General features: G+C 54.3%; 8 protein-coding genes across 8 annotated transcripts; 3 read left to right on the top strand and 5 right to left on the bottom strand.

Annotated features, from left to right (window-relative positions):
- Positions 1-1,172: 1,172 nt before the first annotated feature.
- CGCS363_v008621 (uncharacterized protein) lies at positions 1,173-2,396 on the bottom strand (the record flags this gene model as incomplete). The annotated part of the gene is made up of 3 exons (XM_036640470.1): positions 1,173-1,341; positions 1,399-1,891; positions 1,994-2,396. The coding sequence occupies 3 exons, from the start codon at positions 2,394-2,396 to the stop codon at positions 1,173-1,175; spliced, it is 1,065 nt and encodes a 354-aa protein (XP_036494158.1).
- A 3,152-nt stretch (positions 2,397-5,548) lies between these two features.
- Positions 5,549-6,710, bottom strand: CGCS363_v008620 (Uncharacterized protein; the record flags this gene model as incomplete). Its single annotated transcript, XM_036640469.1, has 3 exons — positions 5,549-6,263; positions 6,317-6,574; positions 6,637-6,710. The coding sequence occupies 3 exons, from the start codon at positions 6,708-6,710 to the stop codon at positions 5,549-5,551; spliced, it is 1,047 nt and encodes a 348-aa protein (XP_036494157.1).
- Positions 6,711-8,375: 1,665 nt separating this feature from the next.
- Positions 8,376-9,740, top strand: gnr1 (Guanine nucleotide-binding protein negative regulator 1; the record flags this gene model as incomplete). The annotated part of the gene is made up of 1 exon (XM_036640468.1): positions 8,376-9,740. The coding sequence occupies one exon, from the start codon at positions 8,376-8,378 to the stop codon at positions 9,738-9,740; it is 1,365 nt and encodes a 454-aa protein (XP_036494890.1).
- Positions 9,741-11,736: 1,996 nt separating this feature from the next.
- On the top strand, positions 11,737-12,998 carry vpl2-1 (Versatile peroxidase VPL2; the record flags this gene model as incomplete). Its single annotated transcript, XM_036640467.1, has 2 exons — positions 11,737-12,729; positions 12,783-12,998. 2 exons carry the CDS (start codon positions 11,737-11,739, stop codon positions 12,996-12,998), a joined length of 1,209 nt encoding a protein of 402 aa, XP_036494891.1.
- Positions 12,999-13,578: 580 nt separating this feature from the next.
- Positions 13,579-16,425, bottom strand: CGCS363_v008617 (uncharacterized protein; the record flags this gene model as incomplete). Its single annotated transcript, XM_036640466.1, has 2 exons — positions 13,579-15,726; positions 15,778-16,425. The coding sequence occupies 2 exons, from the start codon at positions 16,423-16,425 to the stop codon at positions 13,579-13,581; spliced, it is 2,796 nt and encodes a 931-aa protein (XP_036494905.1).
- A 1,181-nt stretch (positions 16,426-17,606) lies between these two features.
- inhA-5 (Isonitrile hydratase) lies at positions 17,607-18,326 on the top strand (the record flags this gene model as incomplete). The annotated part of the gene is made up of 1 exon (XM_036640465.1): positions 17,607-18,326. The coding sequence occupies one exon, from the start codon at positions 17,607-17,609 to the stop codon at positions 18,324-18,326; it is 720 nt and encodes a 239-aa protein (XP_036495064.1).
- A 92-nt stretch (positions 18,327-18,418) lies between these two features.
- apr-1 (Subtilisin DY) lies at positions 18,419-20,777 on the bottom strand (the record flags this gene model as incomplete). Its single annotated transcript, XM_036640464.1, has 3 exons — positions 18,419-19,462; positions 19,515-20,585; positions 20,634-20,777. 3 exons carry the CDS (start codon positions 20,775-20,777, stop codon positions 18,419-18,421), a joined length of 2,259 nt encoding a protein of 752 aa, XP_036494907.1.
- A 796-nt stretch (positions 20,778-21,573) lies between these two features.
- On the bottom strand, positions 21,574-22,635 carry rihA (Pyrimidine-specific ribonucleoside hydrolase RihA; the record flags this gene model as incomplete). The annotated part of the gene is made up of 2 exons (XM_036640463.1): positions 21,574-22,474; positions 22,529-22,635. The coding sequence occupies 2 exons, from the start codon at positions 22,633-22,635 to the stop codon at positions 21,574-21,576; spliced, it is 1,008 nt and encodes a 335-aa protein (XP_036494909.1).
- Positions 22,636-23,900: the final 1,265 nt, after the last annotated feature.

Below are 23,900 nucleotides of genomic sequence, written 5' to 3'. Positions count from 1 at the left end.
TATAAAATTATTATAATAATTATTATAATATAAACTTACTTATTTTAAGATAAATAACTTATATTACTAATAAAATAAATTTTATATAATTAATAAAATAATTAATATAATACTTTACTATATTTATTAAAAAATATATACTTTTAACTTATAAATATAAATAAAATCTCTATTTATACTTATATTAATATCTACTTATATACTTAATAAACCTATCTATTTATATTCTAAGTATACCTATAACTTAACCTATTTAAATAGGTACTTATAGGTATCTATAGTATAGGTAATTTGAAGCCTAGCTACCAGCATCAGTGCTATGATTATGACGCCCTGAAGGCCTGGGCAGAGGACCACAGCTGGGGTGATGACAACGAGAAGAATATCCAGTAGATGGTTCTCAAAATAAAGAACAAGTGAACCAAGACGAACGAGCCTACCTGTATGATACCTTTCGAATAAGGCTGTACACGAGTGTTTCATCGTAACAGGAAGATGGGCTTTGACGGGCCTTCATGGACGACGTACTTGGGAGTATTGAGATGCCGTTGACAACACGGAGAGGAAAGAGAAAGAAGGCGATAGTGTGTCTCCCAATAATCTTCGGGCTGCGTTCAACACGCGCGGACGCTTCGGCCTTTTTCTCCGTCTGGAGTTTCAGGTCGATGGACTTTCTGTTCTTGCACCCTCTCCGGTTGGCTCTAGCAGCGAGCAGACCTGCAAGGGCGACCGAGCCAACCGATCGTCCCAATCGATCATTGAAGACCGGGAGGGTTTTAGGCATTGCGATGAGAGCCCTGCCCTGCTTCGCAAGTAGATGAAGTCATAATCTAGGACCGTTAAGATGAGAGACAGGTTGTAGGTACTAGGCTGTGAGTACGCAGCACCTGAGGTTATTGAGTGGACGAAAGCCCAGTCGTCAGCAGTGTCCGTTGCTTGTCGGCCGTCATCGTCCACTTTTACTACGGTAGAGAAGACACTGAATACTCTATTCGTCATCCAAGGCAGCGTGCCTCGACTTCTAGTACGACATAGATGAGAGGTCTAGTATGCAATTCATGTGATGCAACCTTGAAACCAACCCGAAAAGCCCGGAAAAAGACCGACAAGGTGATGAAGCGAAGGGACACATATCAAGCAACACGTGATGAAATCAGCAATTAACATGCAGCTCAGCACATCTCCCACAACGGGCGTGGCAAGACGGTGTGCTTGCGTGGCCCGGAGCGCTTGCTCGTCTCCTTCACTGTGACATAGACTACGCGGCGCTCGGGGTTGCCAGTTGTGACAGACCGGGACTCGAGGCCGTAGTAGTCGGAGATGGAGTGCGTCAGCCATCGCCTGTAACATATCAGCAACTGATCTCCCAGTGGAGACCTCTCACGGCAGTGGACATACTTGAAGGAGGCACCCTCATCGTCGCCTAGTGAATCAAAGACCATGCCTGAGTCAACCTCCTCGCTGCCAACCTCACGTCTCGCCTTCTTCCACCCCTTGCCAGCGGCACTCATCCCCTTGCGCCCGACAAAGACAATCTCCTCGTCAGAGGAATCACCCTCAGCGTCGCTCTCCTCGTTGCGCTCCTTGAGGAAATTCCTAACAGGCTCCTCCAGAACGCGGACCCAGCCCTTAACCGCAGGTGTGCGCTTGGCCGTCTCACGCAAGTCGCGAGGGACTTCGCCAATAGCAAGACCAGTGGCCGAGCCGTTCTTGCGCTGCTGCTTCTTGCGCTGAGCCTGCAGCTTGGCCGTCTTGTCCTCGATGCGCTGGCGGAGGCCGGTGTCCCAGAACTTCGCAATATCGTAGGGGACGACCTGAACGGGGTATGTGGGGTGGACTTCCCAGTCGCTTGGGAGAGGAGGTTGGGCGTTGGGGACACCGACGAGACGGTCTGCAAAGACGGGCGGAGAGGTTAGTAGAGGACAGAGACGCTAGAGCGGAGAATGTGGTGATGTCATCAGGAGCGGGTAGGCAAGAAAAGGGGTCGACCGACCATTCTCCCATCTCCGACGCTGCCGGCTGCCCTCGTTACCCTTCAGCAACTGCTCTCGCTTCTTCTGGCTGTCCCTTCGGCTCAGAGGCCTGCGGATGGGCGGCTGCTGGACGGCGGCCGCGTCGGTGGCGATTGTCACCGACGTCTTCTTGACCTGCTCGTCGATGTTGATGGCCAGCGGTGTCCCCGTGCCGCGAGCGATTGGGCTGACGCTGAGGGACTCCAGCGCTGAGATTGTCCACGCTTCGATATCGATTGCGGTCGTTGATGTCTGGGAGGGATCGAGAGGGGCGGGAGGGGTCTGCGTCGGTGGCGGGGGAATCGGCTCGATCACGGGGGCGGCGGCGACGGCTGCCGAAGCGTCAAAGTCCTCCGGGGGAGGGACGGCACCGTAGATAGCCATGCTGGGCAAACTTGCGTTGAAACGGGGTCGGGTGCGCGTTGGGAGGTGCGGTCGAACCTCGATGGACGGTCGTCGTTGAGGTAAGGTAGGGTTCAGGGCTGCCGATAAGGGGCGATAAGGGCGGCGATCGCGGGGTGGAGGCGCAACTGATAACTGATAAGACGCGCGCGCGGTGGAGAGGCGAGTAGATGGGACGGATGAGAGCCCAATGCAGTCTAGATACTATCCGAACGAAGACGAAATGGAATTCTAAGATGAGGACACAATAGGAGACAGTTGACGGGGTGTTGGAAGAGGAAGCGAGGTGAGGTGGAAATGGGCGACGGGGGGTAGTTCGACGCGGACCGGGATCGTCTTAGCTCCGGGGTAAGAGGCATGACACATTCGACTCGTGAGCTTTGGCCAATCAGAACGCGAGCGCAAACCACGTCTTTGGCAGGTGATTCACGGGCCATTTGTTTCCTCGCCCTGATTCACTTCGAGTCATCGCCAGTCATTAATAGACTCCTTTATTCCGAGCAATACCAGCGAATAGTAAAAAAGAAGAAATGAGACACATGGCCACTCCCAGTCACGCCTAGGACAAATGTGCACCTTGTTTAAGAACCCGAACAGAGTGTCTTTCGCTAATTGCCTCAGGAGAGCCATGTGCCACTCACATCCAAATACCTCCTTTTTGTGGCATATTGCTGCCTCTCATATTCATTCATTTGCGGTCACGATGTGTACTTACACCTAAATGTTCCTGCATTTACGCGGCGGTAAACATGGAGTCTCCACTGTTATAGTTGAACGCATATCATTTCCAGGCTTTCAGATTGTGGGGGATAAAAATGATCCATCAACGCGGGAATGGGAGAAACATGACTTCAACCCGCACGTTAGCCTTGACTCTGCCACTGCGACCTTGCCTGATTTCTGGCCATGAACAGTTTCTCGCCGATGAACTATGTCGGCAACACGACGAGGTTTGCTTGTTGTGGCAAATGCAATGTATCCAAGGATGAGGCCTAGCTAAACGGAATGAAAGCATTTAGTAGAAAAGCGTCGTCTTTTATCATTTGAGGTAGACGTGTTATTACACTAGTTGATTTTGCTCAACGCCGATAGCACCCATGTTTTCCCCTCCGTATTGTCATTTATAGAGGTTATGTGTAATGGATCTTGCTATATTTTAATATCCTTGCTTGTCGAAAAGGTTTCTTGATTTGTATAATGGTCATCCGACATGGCGTATAATGTCGAACCATCGCGGGACAGAAGTGAGGGAAGAAAACATGATTGAGGTGACGCTGCCTCATGTAAAGTAATTTCCGTATTAGAAGCCCTGGAAGATTGAAGGCCACGTTCCACAGATGTAGAAGTAGGTGGCGCAACAGATTGGAGCCTATTGCATCCTGCCTTAGACAATATTGAAGTGCCTCAATCAAGCTAATTTATACTAACTTAGTAATGAGAATTAGAAACATACTGGACCATCATGCTTATCGGCACTGTACCTTAGGTAAAGTATAATCAGGATCCGTGGCCCGTTCCAAGCGAATCCCATATCAGACAATGTTCGGAGTCGTAGACCGTCTCGTATGTGCAAATACCTCGTAGTGGGAGCCAGAGATGATACTACCTCTGCAGTTGGCGCACACTGTGCCGGATGCGTTTTAGCTGTTTAGTGCGATTCTCCGCTGCTGCATTCGTAATGTAGCAAACATCTTGCTTCTCTATCTTTCACCCTTGACTGCACTTTATAACCTTGTGAATAAACCACGAGCATTACACGAAAGGGCCAGCTACTCACTTACCCAGTAAAATGAAGTGGGCGTGTCCTTGAAGTCACCGATCTCAACAATCGGGCTGACAAGTTGCAAAGTCTGACAACAAATCAACAGCCTTTGCTATCTGGGGTTGTCCGCTGCTAAGTGTTTAGGTTCTGTCCATCCTAGAGGCCTTTTATACAATCAAACGTTTCAGCATGCGCCAGGATATCTCTAATCTCAGCAGCTCCACCCCTTTTTAGACCTCTGCCTGCGAACCCGGTGTACAGCTCATCCACTACAATGTGGCTTTTGTTGATATCGACGGTGTCAATCTCCAATTCAAGCGAGAGCGCTGGATAGACTCGTCGAAGCCACTAGACACGCACACAGCTAGTGTTAAGGTCAAAGACGTCGCACAATCTATCAACTCACTGCCGTCAGTCGTTTCTGTCTGGGGTTTATTCACTACGTAATTAGAGGAGATCTTCGACTGCCGCCGGGCCAGCCCCAACAACGCTGTCGATGGCTCCCCGAGCGTTGGAAGACGCAATATGGGCGACTTATCCCCAAAAAGCGATGCTCCGCTCGTCGTCTCCTTCATCGGTGTCTCTGCAAACCATACCATCAATTCAAACTCCTCAGCAAATTTATAGCCCAGGCCAAGGACGCCCTTCAAGCATGATCGCAAAGCGCCCAACCTCAATAAAAACAGACCACGAAAAGCACCACCCACCAAGGACCCTTCCCAGCTCCCAACTCCCGCAAAACTCCAACGTTGCCCATCTCCAACCAGACCAACCCTGCCCATCTTCCCTCAACCAACCCTCCCGAGGTCCTCTGACCAGCCAAACCTACGCCCGAACAATAAAGGGTCTGCCAAGAGCACCCCTCCTACAGGAAAGACCAGATCGTGAACCCTCCCACCAAAAAACAAATTTGATCATCACCTCGCCAAAACGTCACGAGCCTTCTCTAGTCCCGGCCGCGGTTGCGCATCGGCAATTTGTCTTGTCTTGTCTTCATCTCATCATAGACGGCGTGCCCGGAGAGAAACAAACACAGTTTACGCTCGGATCCGGCGTTCGCCCAACATTGACCCCTCGGAGTCATGGGCAGAGTTATCCCACAACGCCGTAGTTGGGACTGTGATAATTCGTTGGTGCGATTTCACAGATCAGAATTGTCGAGAGACAGAGTTTTCAACGGGCAGGGAGTGTCAGAAGAGTGGATGTCATCTGCATAGCGCGCGTGTCACTTGGCTGTCACAACCGGTTTGGCAAGCAGATAACGGCGGTCTATGTGCAATAGAGTTATTTGAAGGGGCTGTCGTGATGCAAAATACTATTAAAAATCCCAATCCAAGGCTAAAAGAGCATAATCCGGCCCGATAGCCGTTCCTTAGTCATCATGCGTGGTGTTGTAGTTTTTGCGCGGGTCTCCGATGCCGCCCGGGCGCAAGAGAGGCCTCGTCTCTCTCTCAACCTGCCTCTCTTCTCTATCTTGCAAGTGCTCTAGCTCTTCTTCTGTATCAGCGTACCTTTCGGGATGGGCCGTGTAGGGACCAGGTAGACCCTGTTCCCAGCCTTCGGAGTAAGTTCTGATGGGGTTTGGCCGTCTGGGCTCGTCGACCGAGGTGCGTGGGGATTGCGGCAGCTCGGCATGATGCTCCTGGAATTCATAGTAGATGGCCATGGCAAGAAGAACGCCCTGCATGAGCGCGGTCAGGACGAAGACGCCCCAAGTGCTCCAGCCCTCCCAGCCCAACCTTGCGAACAGGCTGCCGGCGAAGAGGAAGCCACCAGGGGTTTGAATGCACATCATGGGAATGCTCAGACTGCCAACGTGCTTGATATGGTAGGTCGTCCAGATCTGGGGGACATATTGGATTCCCGCAAGGGCACCGGCCATGACCCCGAGAAAGTTTGCCCAAAAGTCGAGGTGGTCGCGGAGAGCCATGCTGAAGACACCAGTAAGGATGATGACCAGTAGTCCGTGGATCAGGCACACGGAGCCGACCATGATGGCGGTGCCCTTGGAAGGGGGGTCGTCGGCCAGCTCCTCATCGGGTACATTGGCATCCTCGTAGCGGAAGTATACGAGGAAGAGGACGAGGCTGCGGGTGCAAAGTTAGTTTCCTGTGGACGCTGATAGGCATGGAGGACGTACATCAGAGCGAAGGAAATCCATTGCACGCCAAGCTGAGCGATTCCCAAGAGACCAGCAGCACATTCGAAAGTTCCAAGCTCGCTGCAGCACTGGATATCTCGGCGGGACGGTGGGACGGTCAGGATGTTGGCAAAGCCCGCGGTGGCTGAGGTTGTTCCGAGGAGGACGAACCAGGGCGAAATGCCCTCCGAAGTACCTCTGGCGACGATTCGATAGTGCTGAGGGAGGTAGGAGACAAGAAGGCCGACAAGAATGATGCTGGGGAAGATAGAGTTAGCGGGTGCTTGGCACATTGAGGATCTCCCCGGCCCTTGACTCACATGGAGATTGTCAAGTTGAGGAAGCCAGGAGAACGCAGCTCCTGGCAGCGGTCGTCAAACAGCGTAGCAACCATTCTGGGCACACACAAGGCAAATCGATTGTGGCTTCCGTTGGTGCTTCACGAGATTTTGACTGTCCAGGCAGGCTAAAGTAGACGGCCGAGGCAGTCAATGTGGCGGGTGGTTGAGCAGTGTTGCCGTGCGCAGGTGGTCCGTCGGGTCGCGAAGCTGAGATGGCGGTGTTCCGGGAGCAGGCAGAGCAACAAGATGCACGAGAAAGCGCAGGGCTACCTGAGCATTGCGTAATCGTCGGAAGACTTCAATCGCAACTTGGGGTCACGAGATAAGCTATCACTTCGCTTCGCGTCGGTCGAGCGGTCGGTGATTCGGACGGGGGTCGAAGCCGAAATGAAGGAGGAGAGAGGTCGACAGACGGGAACGTTGAGTCGGGGAGGAAAGCTGGTACAGTCCGCGCAGCTTGGACGAAGCAGTGGTGACGGTCGACAGGGACGAGAAAGACGAAGAGCTGCTGGAGCTTCTCGTGCGTCGAATGCCGCAGCAGAGGAGCTCGCGGCGGCGTAGATGTTGTTTGTGGAAGCTGAGAAGGAGGCTGCTGGGGAGGAATAAGGTCCGGATCCAGCGGGGTTGGAGATTGAATGCGACTCTGTGCTGGGGGAGGAGAGGCGGGAAGGTGGAAGCAGATGGGTGTGATTCAGTGGCAGATGTGTAGCGGGCACCTCTGGGTGGTGGGCCGTTCCTAGCGGTGCCCTGGTCGCTGGGAGGCAGGTGCCGCTGGTGCCTGGCCTGGCACTCTGGTAGGTGTGCCTGCCCGCGGTGTGGTCAACCAATTTGGTGGGCAGTTGAGGTGCTCAATGCTCACCTCAATGAGTGCCACTGTTAGTGGACGGCTCCAGTAAAGTGTTTGCTGTTGCAGGCGGCAAGTCCCACGCCAATCAGCGCTAGGACCAGGGACATGCGGTTCCCAGTGCCGGCGGACCCCATGACGTCGGGGTCTCAAGCTGGAAGTCACTTCTGCATCGCTGCAGTGGCTCTCAGCGCTCTCAGTGGCCCGTCTCGCTGTGCGCCTGCCCAAACAGGCACCCGACTCGAAGCCTGAAACTGCGTGCTTGGGGGAGATCTGTGTGAGGAAACTGCGGGTCCACAGGGAGGTGCAAGGGAAGCTGCAGCGTAAATGCACCATGACCACCACTCTGCTGCGACCCTGATGCACTGCAGTGTGAGCTCGTGGAGGTGCCGAGGTTGCCCCACGTCCTCGCCATGATTGGCCCTCTTCCATCTCCACTCACCACCCGGAGCCGGAGGTGAGAGCTTCGGTGAGCAAGTCAGGTGGAAGGTGAGACACCCAAGACATTCCTCCTCACCGAAAATGGCCCCCACCACCAGGAAAGAGCAGGTGCACTGGCCGTAAATTGTAATTGCTGCAGCTCGTTTTCATCCTCCAAGCTCGTCTCCAGTAACTAAACCACATCACAACACACCACCAACACTCGTTTTCTTTTCTGATGATCGACACGTCGGGAAGCCGCCCACATCTGCACTCTTGCAATCTGCATCGTTCGCTATCTCTCGCCACCGTCGACCTGCGCAATCTCTGCTGCTACATTTCCTTGATTCTTCAACGCGTCTGCAAAAAAGCTCCCGCCTCACTTTACGCCTCCAATCACGCCCTCGCCCTTGAGTAATGCTAGCGCATCTCGGTTCACTCCCGACCGCCAAACATGCATCCCGACGGAGATCAGCCTGCCGACTCCATTGTGACGGCCGCCGGATCGCCCAACCAGCCAATCGATCCCTATCCGCCCAACATGGACGTTGTTGCTACTACCGACTTAGCCGCCGCTGACGCTGCACACCAAACAACAACGCCGTCCAGTTTCTTCCGCCGCGTCCAATGGTCCGCCGATGGTACTACGCTTGTTGCTTCTGCCTCGGACAACCGCATCTCGGCCTACGTTCTACCGGAGGACCTCCTTGACCCGGCCGGCAGACCCCGGACCCTGAGACCCCAAGGCCACCTGCAGCTCCCGGAGCCCTCCTACTCTACCGCCATTGCCCCTTACTTCTCACTGTCCGAGCCGCAGTCCCAGCTCGCCCTTGTTTCCTGCAAAGACCACCCGCTCCAACTCTATCACGTCTTTCCCGCGTCCGAGTCGTCACCTCCGCTATGCTCCTACAAGCTCATTCGACGGGAGACGGAGGAGTACATTTGCGCCGAGTCCCTCCTGTGGTCTTGGCCCGGAACCCATTTTATGACCGGTTCATCCAACCGACTCGACTATTTTGACGTATCACGGACCGGTTCTGATGGCCCCATTCTCACCATCCCCACCATCCCCTCCAAGCGGCACCTTCTCAAGGGCGGCGGCGTTGGCATGAAGGGCATGGTGTCGTCACTGTCGAGTCAGCACCCTGACGAGTCCGGCGCGACAATCATTGCCGCCGGTACCTGGACACGCTGGATGGGACTGTACGACGTGACCCGGACAAACAAAGCCATTGCAAACTGGAGCATTCAAGGAGTCGCCGAGGATCAATTCAGATGCAACGTTGGCGGCAACGGTATCGTGCAAACCATTTGGAGCCCCTGTGGCCGCTACCTGGCTATTAACGAGCGCCAGTCCAGTGGTATCCTGGTCTACGACATACGCGGAACCGGCCAGCCACTGAGTCTGCTCCTTGGCCGGACCGCTGCTAGTCAGCAGCAACTGACGTGCGACGTCTTCCCGGGCGGGGAGTCAGCCGGGGGCTTCGAGCTTTGGGCGGGGACACAGACCGGAGATGTCTTGGTGTACGAAGGTGTTGGCACCCAGGCAGGCGCTCTTGACAAGTCCTGGGATTGGGCAGCTCATCAATCACCCGTTGGAAGCGTAGGAGTTCATCCCACTGGGTCAGTGGTTGCAACCTGCTCAGGCGCGTGGACGAGCCACGCAGATGGCGACATTGACAATGAGCTGGGGGCTACTGACGACAGCGGCCGTCCACTCTTGGCATCGACACGAATCACCGCCGAGTCCTGTGTCAAGGTCTGGACATTGGCGGCCAACACTACCGACCCCGCTGCGACCGGACAAGGGACAGAATGAATCGCAAGGGAATAGAACCCTTGAACGCCCTTGCAGCCGTTTGGCATCGCGGAACAACAACATTGACGCTAGGTGTAAGCGAAACTCATCTGTGTTGGTCACGATTCCCATTCCGACCCGGACAGCGACTTCAAGAGGATGCAGCCAGACCGGCACAGTTCAGCCCGTGAAAAATGTTGACCGCGCCGTCTCACGAGAGGTTCAGCATTGGCAATTGTATCACAAATTCTTCTCACGCGAATTATCTAGAAGGATTCCGCTGGCAAGCACCTGGATCCTTTCGGCATAGACTCTAGGGCAATGGTGCGGCTGGGTGCTGGCTCGCCCGAACGGGTGGGATCGATCAAAGGTACTTTCGGGTGGCTTGAAGCCAAGATCCACGAATAACTCAGAAAGCATCCTCTTCCTGTAGCAACACTCCCACGCTAGCAGGTCGAGTACCGATTGGAGTGCCTCCTCTCGCGGACCTGCAGCTCGGTCAATGAACTATCACGACGACCTCCAGAAGCAAAATCACCAATGGCCGGCTTCCGAGGCGACTATTCTCAGCTCATCCGAAGTTCTCCATTGTCCAGACTGCCCAGCCACACGGGTTCTATGCTGCCCGGTGCATCAGATGAAATTCCAGAGGATAAGAGTTGGGAGTCGAAACTGGCTCAGGCCGTGTTGTGGTAGAAGGGGTCCGAGGGGTGGTCGGCGGCCTTCCGGCTCAATAGTCGGACGCGATTCACAGGCTGCCTCTGCCTTGCGTACCCGAGTTCATCTCACGAACATCACGATTCCACGCATGCGAGGCCGAAAGATAGGCTTCACATGCCATCGTATTATTGGACATGCAGATACTCCATCAGCCGAACGGTGAACATCAGCCGAATCCTAGAGAAGACGATGCTGTGTCGTCATCGCCGATAGACCGATGGCCGACAGATCGACTGAGCAAACACAACGTCAGCTTACCTTGCAGCAAACATTCTCATCAATCTACTTACCCTCGGTTTCTATCACGATTCTCCATCTTGGCGCCCTGAACACAGACCCTCCCCGAAGCACTCAAACAGCCCCGCCAGCGTGTCTGACTTGAACGGCGCCGCGACCAAGCGTTCCTTAACCAATTAAACTATTTCCCAATCTGGACACGTTTGTTCCTGACTAGCAGCCCCCATGCTGCGGTCTCAGCCCAGCAATTCGGAATTCGGATGAGAAGACCACCATCTCGAACCCTTCCTCTCCGCCCGCTGTGTAATCGGCAGCTCCCCGTTGGTCCTTTGCACCGACTTTCCCATTTTGGCCGTGCATATTCCTTCTCGAGCCGGTCATGATCGGCTGCACCCTTGGCTGAGGGCGGATAAGGCCCAATTCTGATCGTCGTGGAATTCGCCGCTGGACAAACAAGGTCTTCATGCTATGTCTGGCGCTACAAACGAAACAAGCTTAATAGCGCGGCCATGTTGCGGTATGTGCCGTATCGACGGTGCAAACTTGATATTCCTTGGCCTGGGGAAACCGATTTCTGCCAATCATCTCGACGGACTAACAAGTTTCGACTTCCGCCCGAAAGCGAGAAGACTTCCTTAGTGTCACATAACGAGAAAATGCTTTGATCCTCAACTCAACGCACGTCTCGGCGATGTGATACATGGACGGACTCTGGCGACTCAACACTGCAGCTACTCTACCTGCACCTCCCCACGTCAGGAGTCTGACTTGAGATTACTGCATCCAAGCGGCCGGCAATCCGCGAGCCGGAAGCTAAAGAAAGAAGCCTCATCGAACAATCTCTAACACACCTTATATCCCATAAATACAACCGACGATGCCAGCCAATATCATGAAGCTTTTTCCAGGCCAGCACCCATCTCTCGCTTTCAGCTTCGGCATCTTTCGCTTCTAGCCTCTGCAATCCTGACCTTCGGGCGGGGTGTTCGATTCGTCACAGTCGTTTATCAATCCCCTTTTCTTGTTCTTGTTGTTCTTGATTTTCTCAAGTCTAGCAATCATGAGGACCGCGTCTTTCATCACCGCCCTCCTGGCCGGCGTCGCCGTTGCCCACCCCGGCATGAACATGGAGAAGATCAGGGAGGAGGCCCGCCTCCAGAACCGCCAGTCCGGCGGCGGCGGCGGTTCCACCGAACTGATTGGAGATCTCGCTACTCTTCCCGATGCCAAGCTCACCAAGACGGGCCGCGAGATCAAGGCCATCTTGACCCTCCAGTCCAGCGGCCAGGACCAGGCTTCCACCTACGAGGCCCCCGGCAAGAAGAACTCGGCCGAGTGCAAGGCAGACAAGTGCTGCATCTGGAAGTTCATTGCAGACGACATGGTTAAGCAGATGGTCGGCAACGCAGGCCGCTGCAACAGCGTCGCCCGCGCCTCCGTCCGCCTCGGCTTCCACGACGCCTCATCCTGGTCCAAGACCTCGGGCGGTACCGGCGCCGACGGCTCCATCATCCTCGCCAACGAGTGCCACACTCGCGACGACAACAAGGGCCTCGAGGAGATCTGCGACACCATGCAGGGCTGGTTCGACAAGTACAAGAAGTACGGTGTCTCCATGGCCGACATGATCCAGTTCGCCGCCAACGTCGCCACCGTCGCCTGCCCCCTCGGTCCCCGCGTCCGCACCTTCGTCGGCCGCAAGGACACCACCAAAGCCTCCCCGCCGAATCTGCTGCCCTCCCCCTTCCAGAAGTCCGACGCCCTATTCAAGATGTTCGCCCAGAAGTCCTTCACCCCCGACGGCCTCGTCGCCCTGCTTGGCGCGCACACCACCTCCCAGCAGCGCTTCGTCGATCCCAGCAGAGCCGGCGCCCCGCAGGACACCACCCCCGGAGTCTGGGACGTCGCCTTCTACGGCCAGACCCTGAACCCCAGGACCCCGCCCGCCGTCTTCAAGATCCCCTCCGACGTCAGCATCTCCCAGGACCCCAAGGTCATCGACACCTGGAAGGCGTTCGGTGCCGGCCGTCGTGGCCAAATGGCTTGGAACCAGGTACGTTCCTCTCCTATCCCTCTTCTATGTAAAGCCTTTCTAACACCCACCAGGCCTACTCTTCCGAATACGTCCGCATGTCCCTCCTCGGCGTTCCCAACATGAACGATCTCACCGAGTGCACCAAGGTCCTGCCCCCCTTCAAGGGCGCCGACTTCCAGATGCCTGACCAGTCCGAGCTTGACAAGTTCATGAACGGCATCCTCAAGTCGCCCCAGGCCGTCCAGGCGCTCGACGCCGGCAACATCATCCCTCCCACCGCCCAATAGATTGATGACATTTTTCACTTAAAGAGCGCGCATTACACAACACTACGTACATAATGTTTCAATTCGACCTTTTCATTTCAAAATCATAAGCCTGTATAATATTACATGTAAAAGCCAGATGATCTCAATGGCGTTTTCGGTGTTCGATATGCATAGAAAGGGAAGCATAACCACAAGGGCCGAGGCTGGCCGGAGCCTGGCGATGCGGCGGTTTGTGTGCGAAAGGGGGAAAACTCCATTAGCTTTGTTATCGGATGAATACCTTCTTGATTGTTTATTCTTCAATAGCACTCAAATCTTAGACTTGCATCTACCTGCATCTGCATGCACCTTCTTTCGGCATTCCAAGAGAGATAAACGTCCTACAGACACAGTCGGCCCCTCCCCGAAGAAACTGCAAACGCGTCCCGCGTCTCAAAATCGCCCCAAGAAAGAAAAATGTGGACATGAAGTCCGATCTAGATCACATGAGGAAAGTAGGTTGAAAAGAACCTTGTTTTCTTCCCGCCCGAGCCAGCAGGTCGTGTCTGCAACGTGATGCGAGCGCGCACGTCCGCATGCACGCGGCGACCACTGCTACTCAAATTCGTCCGAACGGCGCTGCTACAGCCGCAGATGGGTTCGTCGGCTTCCGGGAGGGCGTGCTGTCGTATTCCAGACGCGCACTGACTCTGTTCAACACGTCGTGTCCTCTCTCTCCCAGGTATCGCCCAAAGACCTGTGCCTTTTGCGCGGCAGGCATCCTGAAGAATCGTACGAGTGGTTCTTTTTCCTGGGGCCCAAAACATCCTCTGAACAAGGAGATGATGAGCTGTGCCGCGTAGACGTTCAGTCCCACGTGTCGAAAGAATACCTCCCACTCGGTCTCATCCATCATCAGCATGTATCGTGCGGTTGCGATATTCTCCTTGACGTATGTTGATACCAGGGCGCACGTCCATGTCTCAAGGGTAGTGGGACCGCCTCCAATGTAGATGACTCTGATGACGCAATCGGTGGAGATGCCAACGCCAGATGCGAACCCAACGAAGGAGTTGTAAGAATCGACATTGCTCTTCCCAAGGGGCCCAACATATTCTTCACTGCTACTTTCCGATACTACGATTATGAGCCGCTGGTAACGTGGTGCGACTTTGGCCACGCGTTCACGAAGCTTTGACAGCTGTTGTCCGGAGTTCAATGGCGCCTTCTGGCCAACTTGGAGCATGGTGGTAATGATGATGCCAGTTGCTGGAGATGGTATAATGTCGGCTTCAAAAAAGAGCGGAGAAATTGCTGTCGATAGTTGAGCGCTGTTTGGTGACCAAATGGTGTTGTTGTATCGGGAGAAGTCTCGGTCAATACTTTCTATGCCAGGAAGGCTGTCGATTGCGGCCATGATATTTCGAGGAAGGGTGGTGGAAATTACGATATGGGTCTTGCCCTCTATGGTTAGAACCGGAGGGAGAGGGGCAACTATACTTGGTAATTGCCGTTCAGGCTGGGAGGTCGGAAGTTTCAGTGAATTCTCCGGGTTCCTTGCTCTCGTCATCGGTGATCTGGTACTTCGGTCTGGTGTTGGAAAGAAGTGGCTCATTGTCTCCGACCGGGACTTGTTTGAGGGATGTAGCAGCAAGTGATTGTCCAGGAGTTTGCTTGTAGCATTGGGCTCGTTTTCGCCCAAGAGCAAGCATCCGCTGCTGTCTTTCGTTGCATTTCGACGTTTGGTAGTGCGGCGAAACTTGTGCCCAACTGTGGGAGATTCAAGCTCAGCATCATGTCCGCCAACAAGCTCTGCCATCTTGCGCTTTTTGATGACACTCAGTAAGTCGATGGCGGGGCCGTTTTCGAAAAGGTCCTCGTCGTCCTCGTAATAGGGCATAGGCAGCTCCTCCTCGTCGTCTTCACGAAGGATCTTCAGCCCTGACTCCCTACGGACGCAGTCGGCGCTGGTGGGTAGACGGGCGCTGCGGCAATCGAAAATTTGCTGAAGAACACGGTCATCGCCAACTGTCTCTTTCAAATTGACAGAACCCAACGACGCGTTGAAGGGTTGCCACTTCAGCTCGATATTCTCAGACCGCATCTTGGGCCAAGTTGGCGCCTTCCTTTGACCATCAAATTCGAGGCAGATCCAACGGAACATATCAGACGCCCCTTTGGCAGGAATCCCAGACCATTGTGACTCTGGGATACTGAAGTCGACGACCGGGGGCTGAAATCTGGCAATGGCATCAGCAACATGAATCTGCTCTTGCTCCGCTATCCTCGTCAACTCTGCGGTCTTGTCCTCGAGTAAAAGACTGAAGTCCTTTTCAAACTTGGCGTCTGCCTCCTTCATGGAATCGCTTTCAATATCTTCATCTTTGGACCCCAGGCATGGAACTGTGTTCAGAAGCGCTCGGCAAGAGGCTTCGTCTTGACTGGCCGATGGAGGCTCTTCAGGCTTGCACAAGACGGGCACCTCCATCTTCAGGTCCTGGGCGAGCTGTGGCGATGGAAAAATATCCAGAAACGGGGGGTCGGATGGAAACCCAATCATCTCCGTCACATCCACGTCAGGTTGGATCGTTTCCATGATCATCTCATCCATTAGTTTACCAGCTGTGTCCAAGTCATACTCAATGAGACTGTCGGGGTCGGACAAAGGCTCCAGTCTGCAAGCCTCACTGGTTGGTATGAATTCCTCTTCCGGCTCCGAATCAAGTGGCGGTGGCATCAGAGGGGGTGTCATGGACTGTACGCGGTCCTGCATGAGGTGTTAGTGCATTATCTCTTTCGATGGCACGCGTCAACCCACCCGCTTAGACATCTCGAGGAAGATCAAGTCTTCAAGGTCTTTGTTCGTCCACTCTTGATACACAGCTTCGGCCACGTACGTCAGGTCCTCTTCGGTGTAGTCGATCTCTTCGGGCTCGGCTCCTCTAGCGAGCTGATCATGGAAATGCCGAGCAGACTTGGGCAGCGCAAGGCCTTCGTCTTTATCCTCATCAACAGGCTCCATGACGAGGGGGTTTGGTCGGCGAAAGAAATCATGCAGCTTCGCCTCAGAGATAGTCTTGCTGAAGGCTTTGGAGTCGTGCCTCGGGTCGGATCGGAGAGCCGGGAGCTCCATCTTGCTCACTGCCGTCGCAAACCGACGCTGAGGATAGCTTGCTTCCAGAGCCAGCTTCATCATGTCGGCCTCGTCATCGATCCCGATGATCTTGGTCACCGCATTGTCGAGGTTCCCCTTCTGGAAGTCGGTCTCTGGAGGGAAGACCGGATCAGGGATGGCCAGTGCAGAGAGGTCGGTTGCATCTTCGACGGTGGCAGTAATCGGAAAGTAGGGCGACTTTTGCAGCTGGTCAAAGATGGCTTTAGTCCGGGTTGAGATGTGCCTGTTCGCGCTGATGAACAGGCCTTCCCTACGGGCATATTCTCGCGGACTCGGCTCTACCTCTTCCATGGCGGTGGATCGAAACGGCCAGGTTCAGGCCTTGGTTCGATTGCAAGAGTGTTGAGATGAACAATAGATGTACGAAAGAATTGAACGACTGATCCGCGTCTTGTAAAGTGACACCCGACGACGACAATATGTTAAGAACGGGAGGAAAGGGGTGGAATAGTTTGGCAGTCAAAAGTGTCGACATGGTGCAGACGACCTACTTGGGCAAGAGCAGTTGAGCAGCTTCCGCTCCATGGGAGGCAGCTCCTGCCCCTCGTGAGTTGAGTTGCAAGTGAGGAAAGAGCAGGACCCCGTTGCCTCTGTTCCTTCCCACTATTGACTGGTGCTGCATCTTCCTCCACTTGAAAACTTCACCTTCACACAATAACACAGAAAGCAATCACGTCTCCTTGAAACCCGTCGTAAGTAAAGTCAGCAACATCTCCAGGCGGTCGCAACTGATTCTTCAATATCAACCGTTGTTGCAGGCCCCCAGCGTCTCGGCTCCGAATCTGCGAGTTGGCACCGGAGCCGATCATCACCCTCAACCCCCGACAGCCCCCAACAAAACTCGACTGGCCGATGAACAATGACCGCGCTCTTGTGATTGTGTTGCGGAGGATGCAGCCAAAAGCCGAGCGGGCATCATCTCCGACGGTCCGACCAACAGTCCCCGCTCCGGATAAAGAGGGACAGCCTAACATCCGACATCCATCGGATCTAAATCGTCGATCGGCGCGGTCGAGGTTCCACCAATGCCCCATTTCTCTGTCTCCCGGACTCCATCTCCACCACCGTCAAGCAAACTTCCACTCTCTTTCAGCTAGACTTCCCGCTGCCTCTCGGCTCTTTGTGGAGTTTGCAAGCGACGCATCGGACGATGAACCATTTAGCGCAAGGGGCCGCGCTGGAGCCGCTGGAGACCGTCGCGACCCTCCGCGTTTGAGGTCCCGTGACGGCGCTGAGTAAGGCGAACAACTGCAAAAGACTGCAAAAGGCAGCTGTATCCAGAGGGACCCGGTCCTTGCAGGAGACGACGACATGCCTATTTCGGGCCCTTTGCATACAAAGTATAAATGGTCGCGATCCGCACCTCGCTCAAAGACTCAGCAACAGACAAATCCACCTTCATCAGATCTGACCAGTCCGACTAACGACGCTTCCCCTGAACCTACAACCAACTGCGACCCGCAAGATTGAAAATGGCGACAAAGCTTGGCGATAAAAAGTCTCTCCGCATTGGAGTAATGCTCGAAGCCGTTCAGCTGAGCGACATCATGGGCATCGACCTGTTTGGCAACATCTCGCTCGAGTATTACGACAAGGTCAAGGCTTTCGACCCAGGCTTCGCTCCTTTCGAGGGACTCGCGCCCGAGATCAAGTTCTACTTCATCTCTTCTACTCTCGAGCGAGCCGAGATGACACCAGGCCTCAAGTTTGTCCCAAACATCACCTACGACGACTGCCCGCGCGACCTTGATCTTGTCCTCATCGGCGGACCTCTCCCCTCCCATAGACCACCTCAAGCCGACCGCTTTATGAAGGAGGCTTTTGCCAAGACCCGCGTCTGGATGACAACCTGCATCGGCTCGCCGTGGTTGGCCAGTGCAGGCGTGCTGAAGGGAAAGAAGGCGACAGTCAACCGGGAGTTCTTGGCGTTTGCGAGGCAGGTACACCCCGACACCGAGTGGCTTGACCAAAGATGGGTTGTCGAGGAGAAGGAGTACGACGGCGAAGGCAAGGGCGAGCTCTGGACGGCAGGCGGAGCGGGAGCCGGTCTGTCAATGATCATCGAGTACCTCAACCAGAACTTCGATCCTGCTTACGTCAAGAAGATTGCGTTGCAAGGTATCGGAATGGAGGAGATTGAAACAAACCAGTTCTACAAGACAACATACGGATCGGGCTCGGTGAAGCCTTGAGTGGCTGAGGATATTTATCCAGTTGATCTCACTATAATACAAGACCTTTATATCCACGAACTTTAGCGTCTTCAGACGCCGTTTATAGGTCTCTACGCATCTACATACCGAACGAAGAATTCGGGAGAGTCGTACCGGTCCCAGCCCTCAGGCACAGTCCTGTCCGCCGCGATCTTAAGCGCAAAGATGCTGAGACGGTACCGTCCAGCCGGAACCCAAGACCCGTCAGCCAACGTACCGTCCCACGGGCTCGTCCAACCGATGGGTCTGCGGTATGTCACCGGGTATCCCGCGACATTGCCTAGCGTGACGACCCCGAGCCCATTGTCCTTCGCGTCAGGGTTCTCCTCCAGCGGAACAATCTCCACGCGGACCTCAGCGCTGCCCATGACCAGCCAGACAAACTGATCAGGCAGCGCGCCAACCGGCAGAACCAGATCCGTTGTGTTGAGCAGAGGCTGCGCCCAGTCGGGATGCTCAGCGGGGGCAGCAAACTGGAAGGTGGTGTTGGCTGCGACCTCAGAGCCAAGCGGGTCGTCGCTGCGGCTGAGCCAGATACGATTCGACGCCAGGACAGTGACGTTCTTCATTGAGCCCGCGGCACCGATATACGGCACGGAAAGTGCGATCTCGCCGTCGGCGTTGGTGCCGTTGATGGCAACCCAGCCGGAGTACACAGGCAGGGAAGCAGCGTTGAGGCCCTGGGGCGGAACTACACTAATACGAATTTCACCTGTAGCATTCGGCTCGAGGGTGAATGAGGAAGGCTCAAAGGTCAGACTGGCGTAGACCGTCTCCAGGTCCGGGGAGCTGCTGCGGTAAATATCAGACAGCGTGATCGCCGTCAGAGCCGGGACGTGGGAGACGTTGTACGTGGCGGGCGAGTCGCCGACGTTGGTCACCGTGAAAGATGCCTCGGAGACGAGGTTGTCGGTGTCGTTGAAGGAAAGACCTGCGACGTTGACGACGGATGTGGCGTAGGCTGCGTCGTAGGCTTGGACCATGCCGGCGCCCTGTTGCGGGACGGGGCCGAGGCCGGCGTCGATGTTGGGGACACCGTAGTTTTGGGAGAGGCTCGGCTTTGCGGTGGATGCGAGAAGACGCTTGATCAAGTCGGGGTCTCTTGTTCCTCGTGCCTATCGGTGTCAGCTGACTTGCACTTATGCCTATTATCGGGTTTCGGCCTACCTGGGAGACGAGAGCAACGATACTAGCCACAAGAGGCGTTGCCATGGAAGTTCCAGATGCTTCGGCATACTCACCAAGGGCTACCGGCCAAGTCGAAAGAATACCGGCTCCAGGCGCACCGAAGCTTGGAGCCAGAGTAAGCTCGAAGGTTGGGCCCCAGCTGGTGTAAGCGGACACCGTTCCGGGGCTGTCCGCGCCTTGGCTCTGGTATGAAGATACGGATATGACTCCATCGCCGGTGCTCGGCGTGCTGATTCCAAACAGACCCTCGGTGCCGCCGACCTCGTTGCCTGCTGCAAAAGTGCAAGGAACGCCAGCATCCACGATCCTCGCGACAGTAAGGGCAAACGCCTCGCCGGCCCATCCGCTTGGTCCGCCGATGGAGCCGGTGATGATGTCCGAACCATCCTCGAAGGCCTTGATCACACCGGCCATGAGGACATCGCCCGTCGTCTGGCCGTTGCATGCAAAGGTTCGGTACATGCCCAACTTGACATCGGGGCTTGCACCAGTGAAGCCCATGGGGTTCTCCATAGCCGCAATGATGCCGGCAACATGGGTCCCGTGGCCCAGGCAGTTCTCGAACGGGTCATCGTCTGGCACGGGGGTGTTCGTGCCGTCATACGAGTCACCGACGATGTCCTCGCCGTACTCTACCAGACAGCCAGGCCCGAAGCAGCCGCCCAGTGCCGGATGGGTGTAGTCGATGCCCGTGTCGACGATGCCGATCTTGAGACCTTGGCCGGTGTACCCCTTGTCGCGAAGCTTGTCAACTTGGGTCATGACATGAGGCGGCCAGGTATCGGTCGAGTTGGCCTGGCGCTTGTACATTGAGGTGGTCGACTTGTCCTTTCCAGTCCAGGTGATGTCGAGCTTGGGCACAGAGATCAGGGGCACAGGCCAGAGTTGCTTGACCTGCGCCAGGCTGGCAATCTTCGCAGCCGTCTCGTCGCTGGCGTTCTCGACATTGACGGAGACACCCTTGAAGATCTTGGAGTTGAGGGCCAAGCGTTGCGAGACTTTGGCGAGGCCAGCTTCCGAATCGAGCTTGGCCATGAGACTGGCGGCATCCTGGACAGGTGTTAATATCATGTTTGCGGAAAACCTAGATCAACTAACCTGGTCGTCAGCAAGCTCGAGGATGAATGCGCCAGGGACCGTAGTCTTCTCGATCGTAGGCGCAACCTCGTCCCTCTTCGAAGAGGCCGAGACGAGACTCGCGACGCCGGCCAATGCCGCGACAGAGGCTTTCCAAGCAACCATTTCGATCGATTTTCTTCGCCGACTTCAGACCTGAGAGCCTTGTAGATCAAGGCCTCGATCGCATTGTACCTGCATCTGCCGGACCCTTTATAGCCTCCACCTTACACCACTCAACTCACCCCGAGGATGCTGCGATGCCCGTCTTGGCCTCTGAGGTTGCATCAAGCACTATCGCCATGCCGCCGTAGACCCACCAACCCATCCCAATCTCGACATCTCGGATGGACGAAGCGACCTCGATGCGGGGCAATACGAGTCGGCGTGAGAGCAATTGAGCAAGATAAGCAAAAAAGCTCATTGCAGGCGAATATTGCGCAGAATTAGCAGGGCAATTGCGTCCGCGATGGCTGCATTCGATGGGATTGTTGCAGCGGCCGCTGCGCGGGTGGCATCATCGGACTCACGGGGGACGAGGGTAGAAGATGGAAGGTGGTATTTTGGAGAACCCTGGCGCTGCATGCGCTCGAATGGCTGCGTGATCTTGGCGCTTGAGTGTGAGAGGACACTGCCCGGTTGGCGTGAGGGTTTGCTATCTCCGGGCTGGAATAGTAAGCTTATTTGCTGATCGGCGTGTTTTGTTTGCATGAGTGAGGTCCCCTGTATTGTCGTGTATCCCGTTCTCGCTTTGGTGGACATGTGAATGCTTGGGGATTGTTCAGTGCAGGTGAGTTCATTGATTCTCAATTGACGAGATAAGCTGTCCATCAGTTCTCTATATGAGACGGAACATCCGTCCTCATAGGTGACGGTGAACCCCAGAATACACATTACGTTGTTGCCACTGCAGACAGCCTGCTCAGATCCGAGTTGCGTTGGTCGCCGACAAAGCCCCCTCAAGATACAGCTTATCAAGGGCATCCGCCGCGGTGACATTATCAACCTTCAGCTTCAACCAGAACTGATCCGTAACACTCTCGTCATACACCCACTCATTTGACCCGTTCGCAAAGACGTGGTTGTACCCAAACTCATTCTCGTACTCAAACAAGTCACCCAGGCCCTGGATCGCATACACCACCGTAAGCGGGTCCCACGACTCCCTCGGCCGGTAGAAGTTGTAGTACACATACGCCTGCCGCACCGGATCCGTCGCCGGGCCGTCCGCCAGCAGCTTCGCGCCGGACAGCACCACCGACCCGACCTCCGTCCCGCAGAACACCACGCGCCCCTTCCAATTGTTCACCACGTGCGCCGTCGCCGCCGGATTGTCCCCGAAGAAGTTGAACTCGCGGCCGGAGGGGTACCCGCCGCCCATGACGACCAGCTGCTCGACCTTGGCCGCGATCAGCTGCGGGCCGGTGAGGTTCGAGTAGCGGTCCGCGGTAGAGTTGAGCAGGCCCGAGAGGTTCTCGAAGAAGCCGATGGAGGCGATGGTCACGGGCGCGTCGGCCTCGGCGAGGAGCTTGCGGTACAGCGCGACGGCGTCCCAGGCGTCCTCGGCGGCGCCGAAGGGCAGGGACCCGCCGGAGAAGTGGTAGGAGATCTTGCTGGCGTACTCGCCGAGGTCGTAGGCGAAGGTGTCGAAGAAGCTCTCGTTTGTGAGCGGGCGGCGCGCGCCGATGGGCACGCCGGAGTGGTTGTAGTGCGCGAGGATGGCGGAGGTGGCGGTGACGGAGTAGGAGGAGGGGTAGTTCACGTTCACGCCGAGCAGGTTGACCTCCGGGGAGGTGGCGGCAATGAGGAGCGCGCCGGTGTCACTGTCGCGATGTCAGGAATGATTCTTTTGTGAGAGCGTTGATAGGGGATCTGACTCGCAGTCACTGAAAATGTCAGTGTCGATAATGAGGTTTTTGCGGGCTGCCAGGGCCGGCTGCACCAGGAGCGCACTTAGGGCGATTTGCAACGTTGAGGCGAGCATCTCGTGATAGTCTCACCGGGCGCGTAGAAAGAGACTTGACCGGCGATCTTCAAAACTTTTCGGATGAACCGGTGTTTGGGTACTTGTAGCTCGTCATTGCTTCTTATCTTGATGGATGACGGTTGCCGTCGTGTCGGGCGACTCCGATGTTAGGAGGGAAGTGGAGTCGAGTAATTTTATTTTCTCGATGATTTCCTCGGGAAATTCATCCATGGCAAGGTTTACCGTTGATGGATAGCACGGGTAAGAGATAAGAGATTGATAACATACTCATCCAGAACAATATGTTTACTACCGGGAGACTTTGTCATTGAAGTCTTCCAGGGCTGAAAGCAGATTGAACATAAGCTTGAGAGCTGTACTGGTCGGGCAGTGGGCTGTGTTGATCCCTTCATACACAACGCTCAAGCACCTCCTGTGGTCCTCTTAATAATGTCGCTCACCTGTCTTCTAGACCTCTGCCTGAACGACTACCTAGAGCGTCCAGGGTGGAAGAGACTTATTCAGGCTTCACCTCTGGGCCCCTATTAGTAGTGTAGTGTGGCTATATCTAAATGTCTTTTTGAAACATACATGAACAGCAGCCGTTCGCCAACATCCACTATCCTGTGGTACGTATCGAACATAAGCGATCGACGTGGGGTAGACGCATTGGCGTGCGGGACAACAGCTTCAAACCTAGAGCTCAGCAGATTTGAGGTATGTATTAAGCCACCACCCCAAGCAACCAATACCCCACACCCCCCGATCAGCCTAATTCGGATGCTTTTTAGGCTTAATTAAATAACCTCAAATTAATTATTTTATAGTAAAACGCTATAAAAGTTAAAACTCTATATATATTAACTCTATTATAACTTTAGTTATTACTTAAGTACTTAAATATTTCTTTTTTAGATTTTATTACTTCTTCTAAAGCTTTTATTTTATAGCTATAATATTAAGTATCTTAATAAAGCGTTTATTCTTATTAACTTTAATAGTAGCCTTTTTAATAAGCTGAATTTATTTAATATAAAGGTATAGAGTAAATATCTCTTTATTATCTTATACTTTAGTAATATTATTTTTATTAAGATACTTACTAACTTTCTTAAATATAAGTTTATATATAATATTATTAAAGCTAGCTTTATCTACCTCTATAATCTATATAAACTTAAACTTCTTTAGATCTTTAGACTTTATAGGGGTATTAATAGTAAAAGTTTAAAATATTAGAAGATTTTCTAGCTACTTCTTATAAAATAGAGGGGACCTCTAGA

The sequence above is a fragment of the Colletotrichum siamense genome (assembly GCF_013390195.1).
Source record: "Colletotrichum siamense strain Cg363 chromosome Unknown KSG_Cg363_contig05, whole genome shotgun sequence".
Lineage (NCBI taxonomy): Eukaryota > Fungi > Ascomycota > Sordariomycetes > Glomerellales > Glomerellaceae > Colletotrichum > Colletotrichum siamense.
The sequence above is the reverse complement of the archived record's forward strand: the minus strand, read 5'-3'. Positions and strand labels throughout refer to the sequence as shown.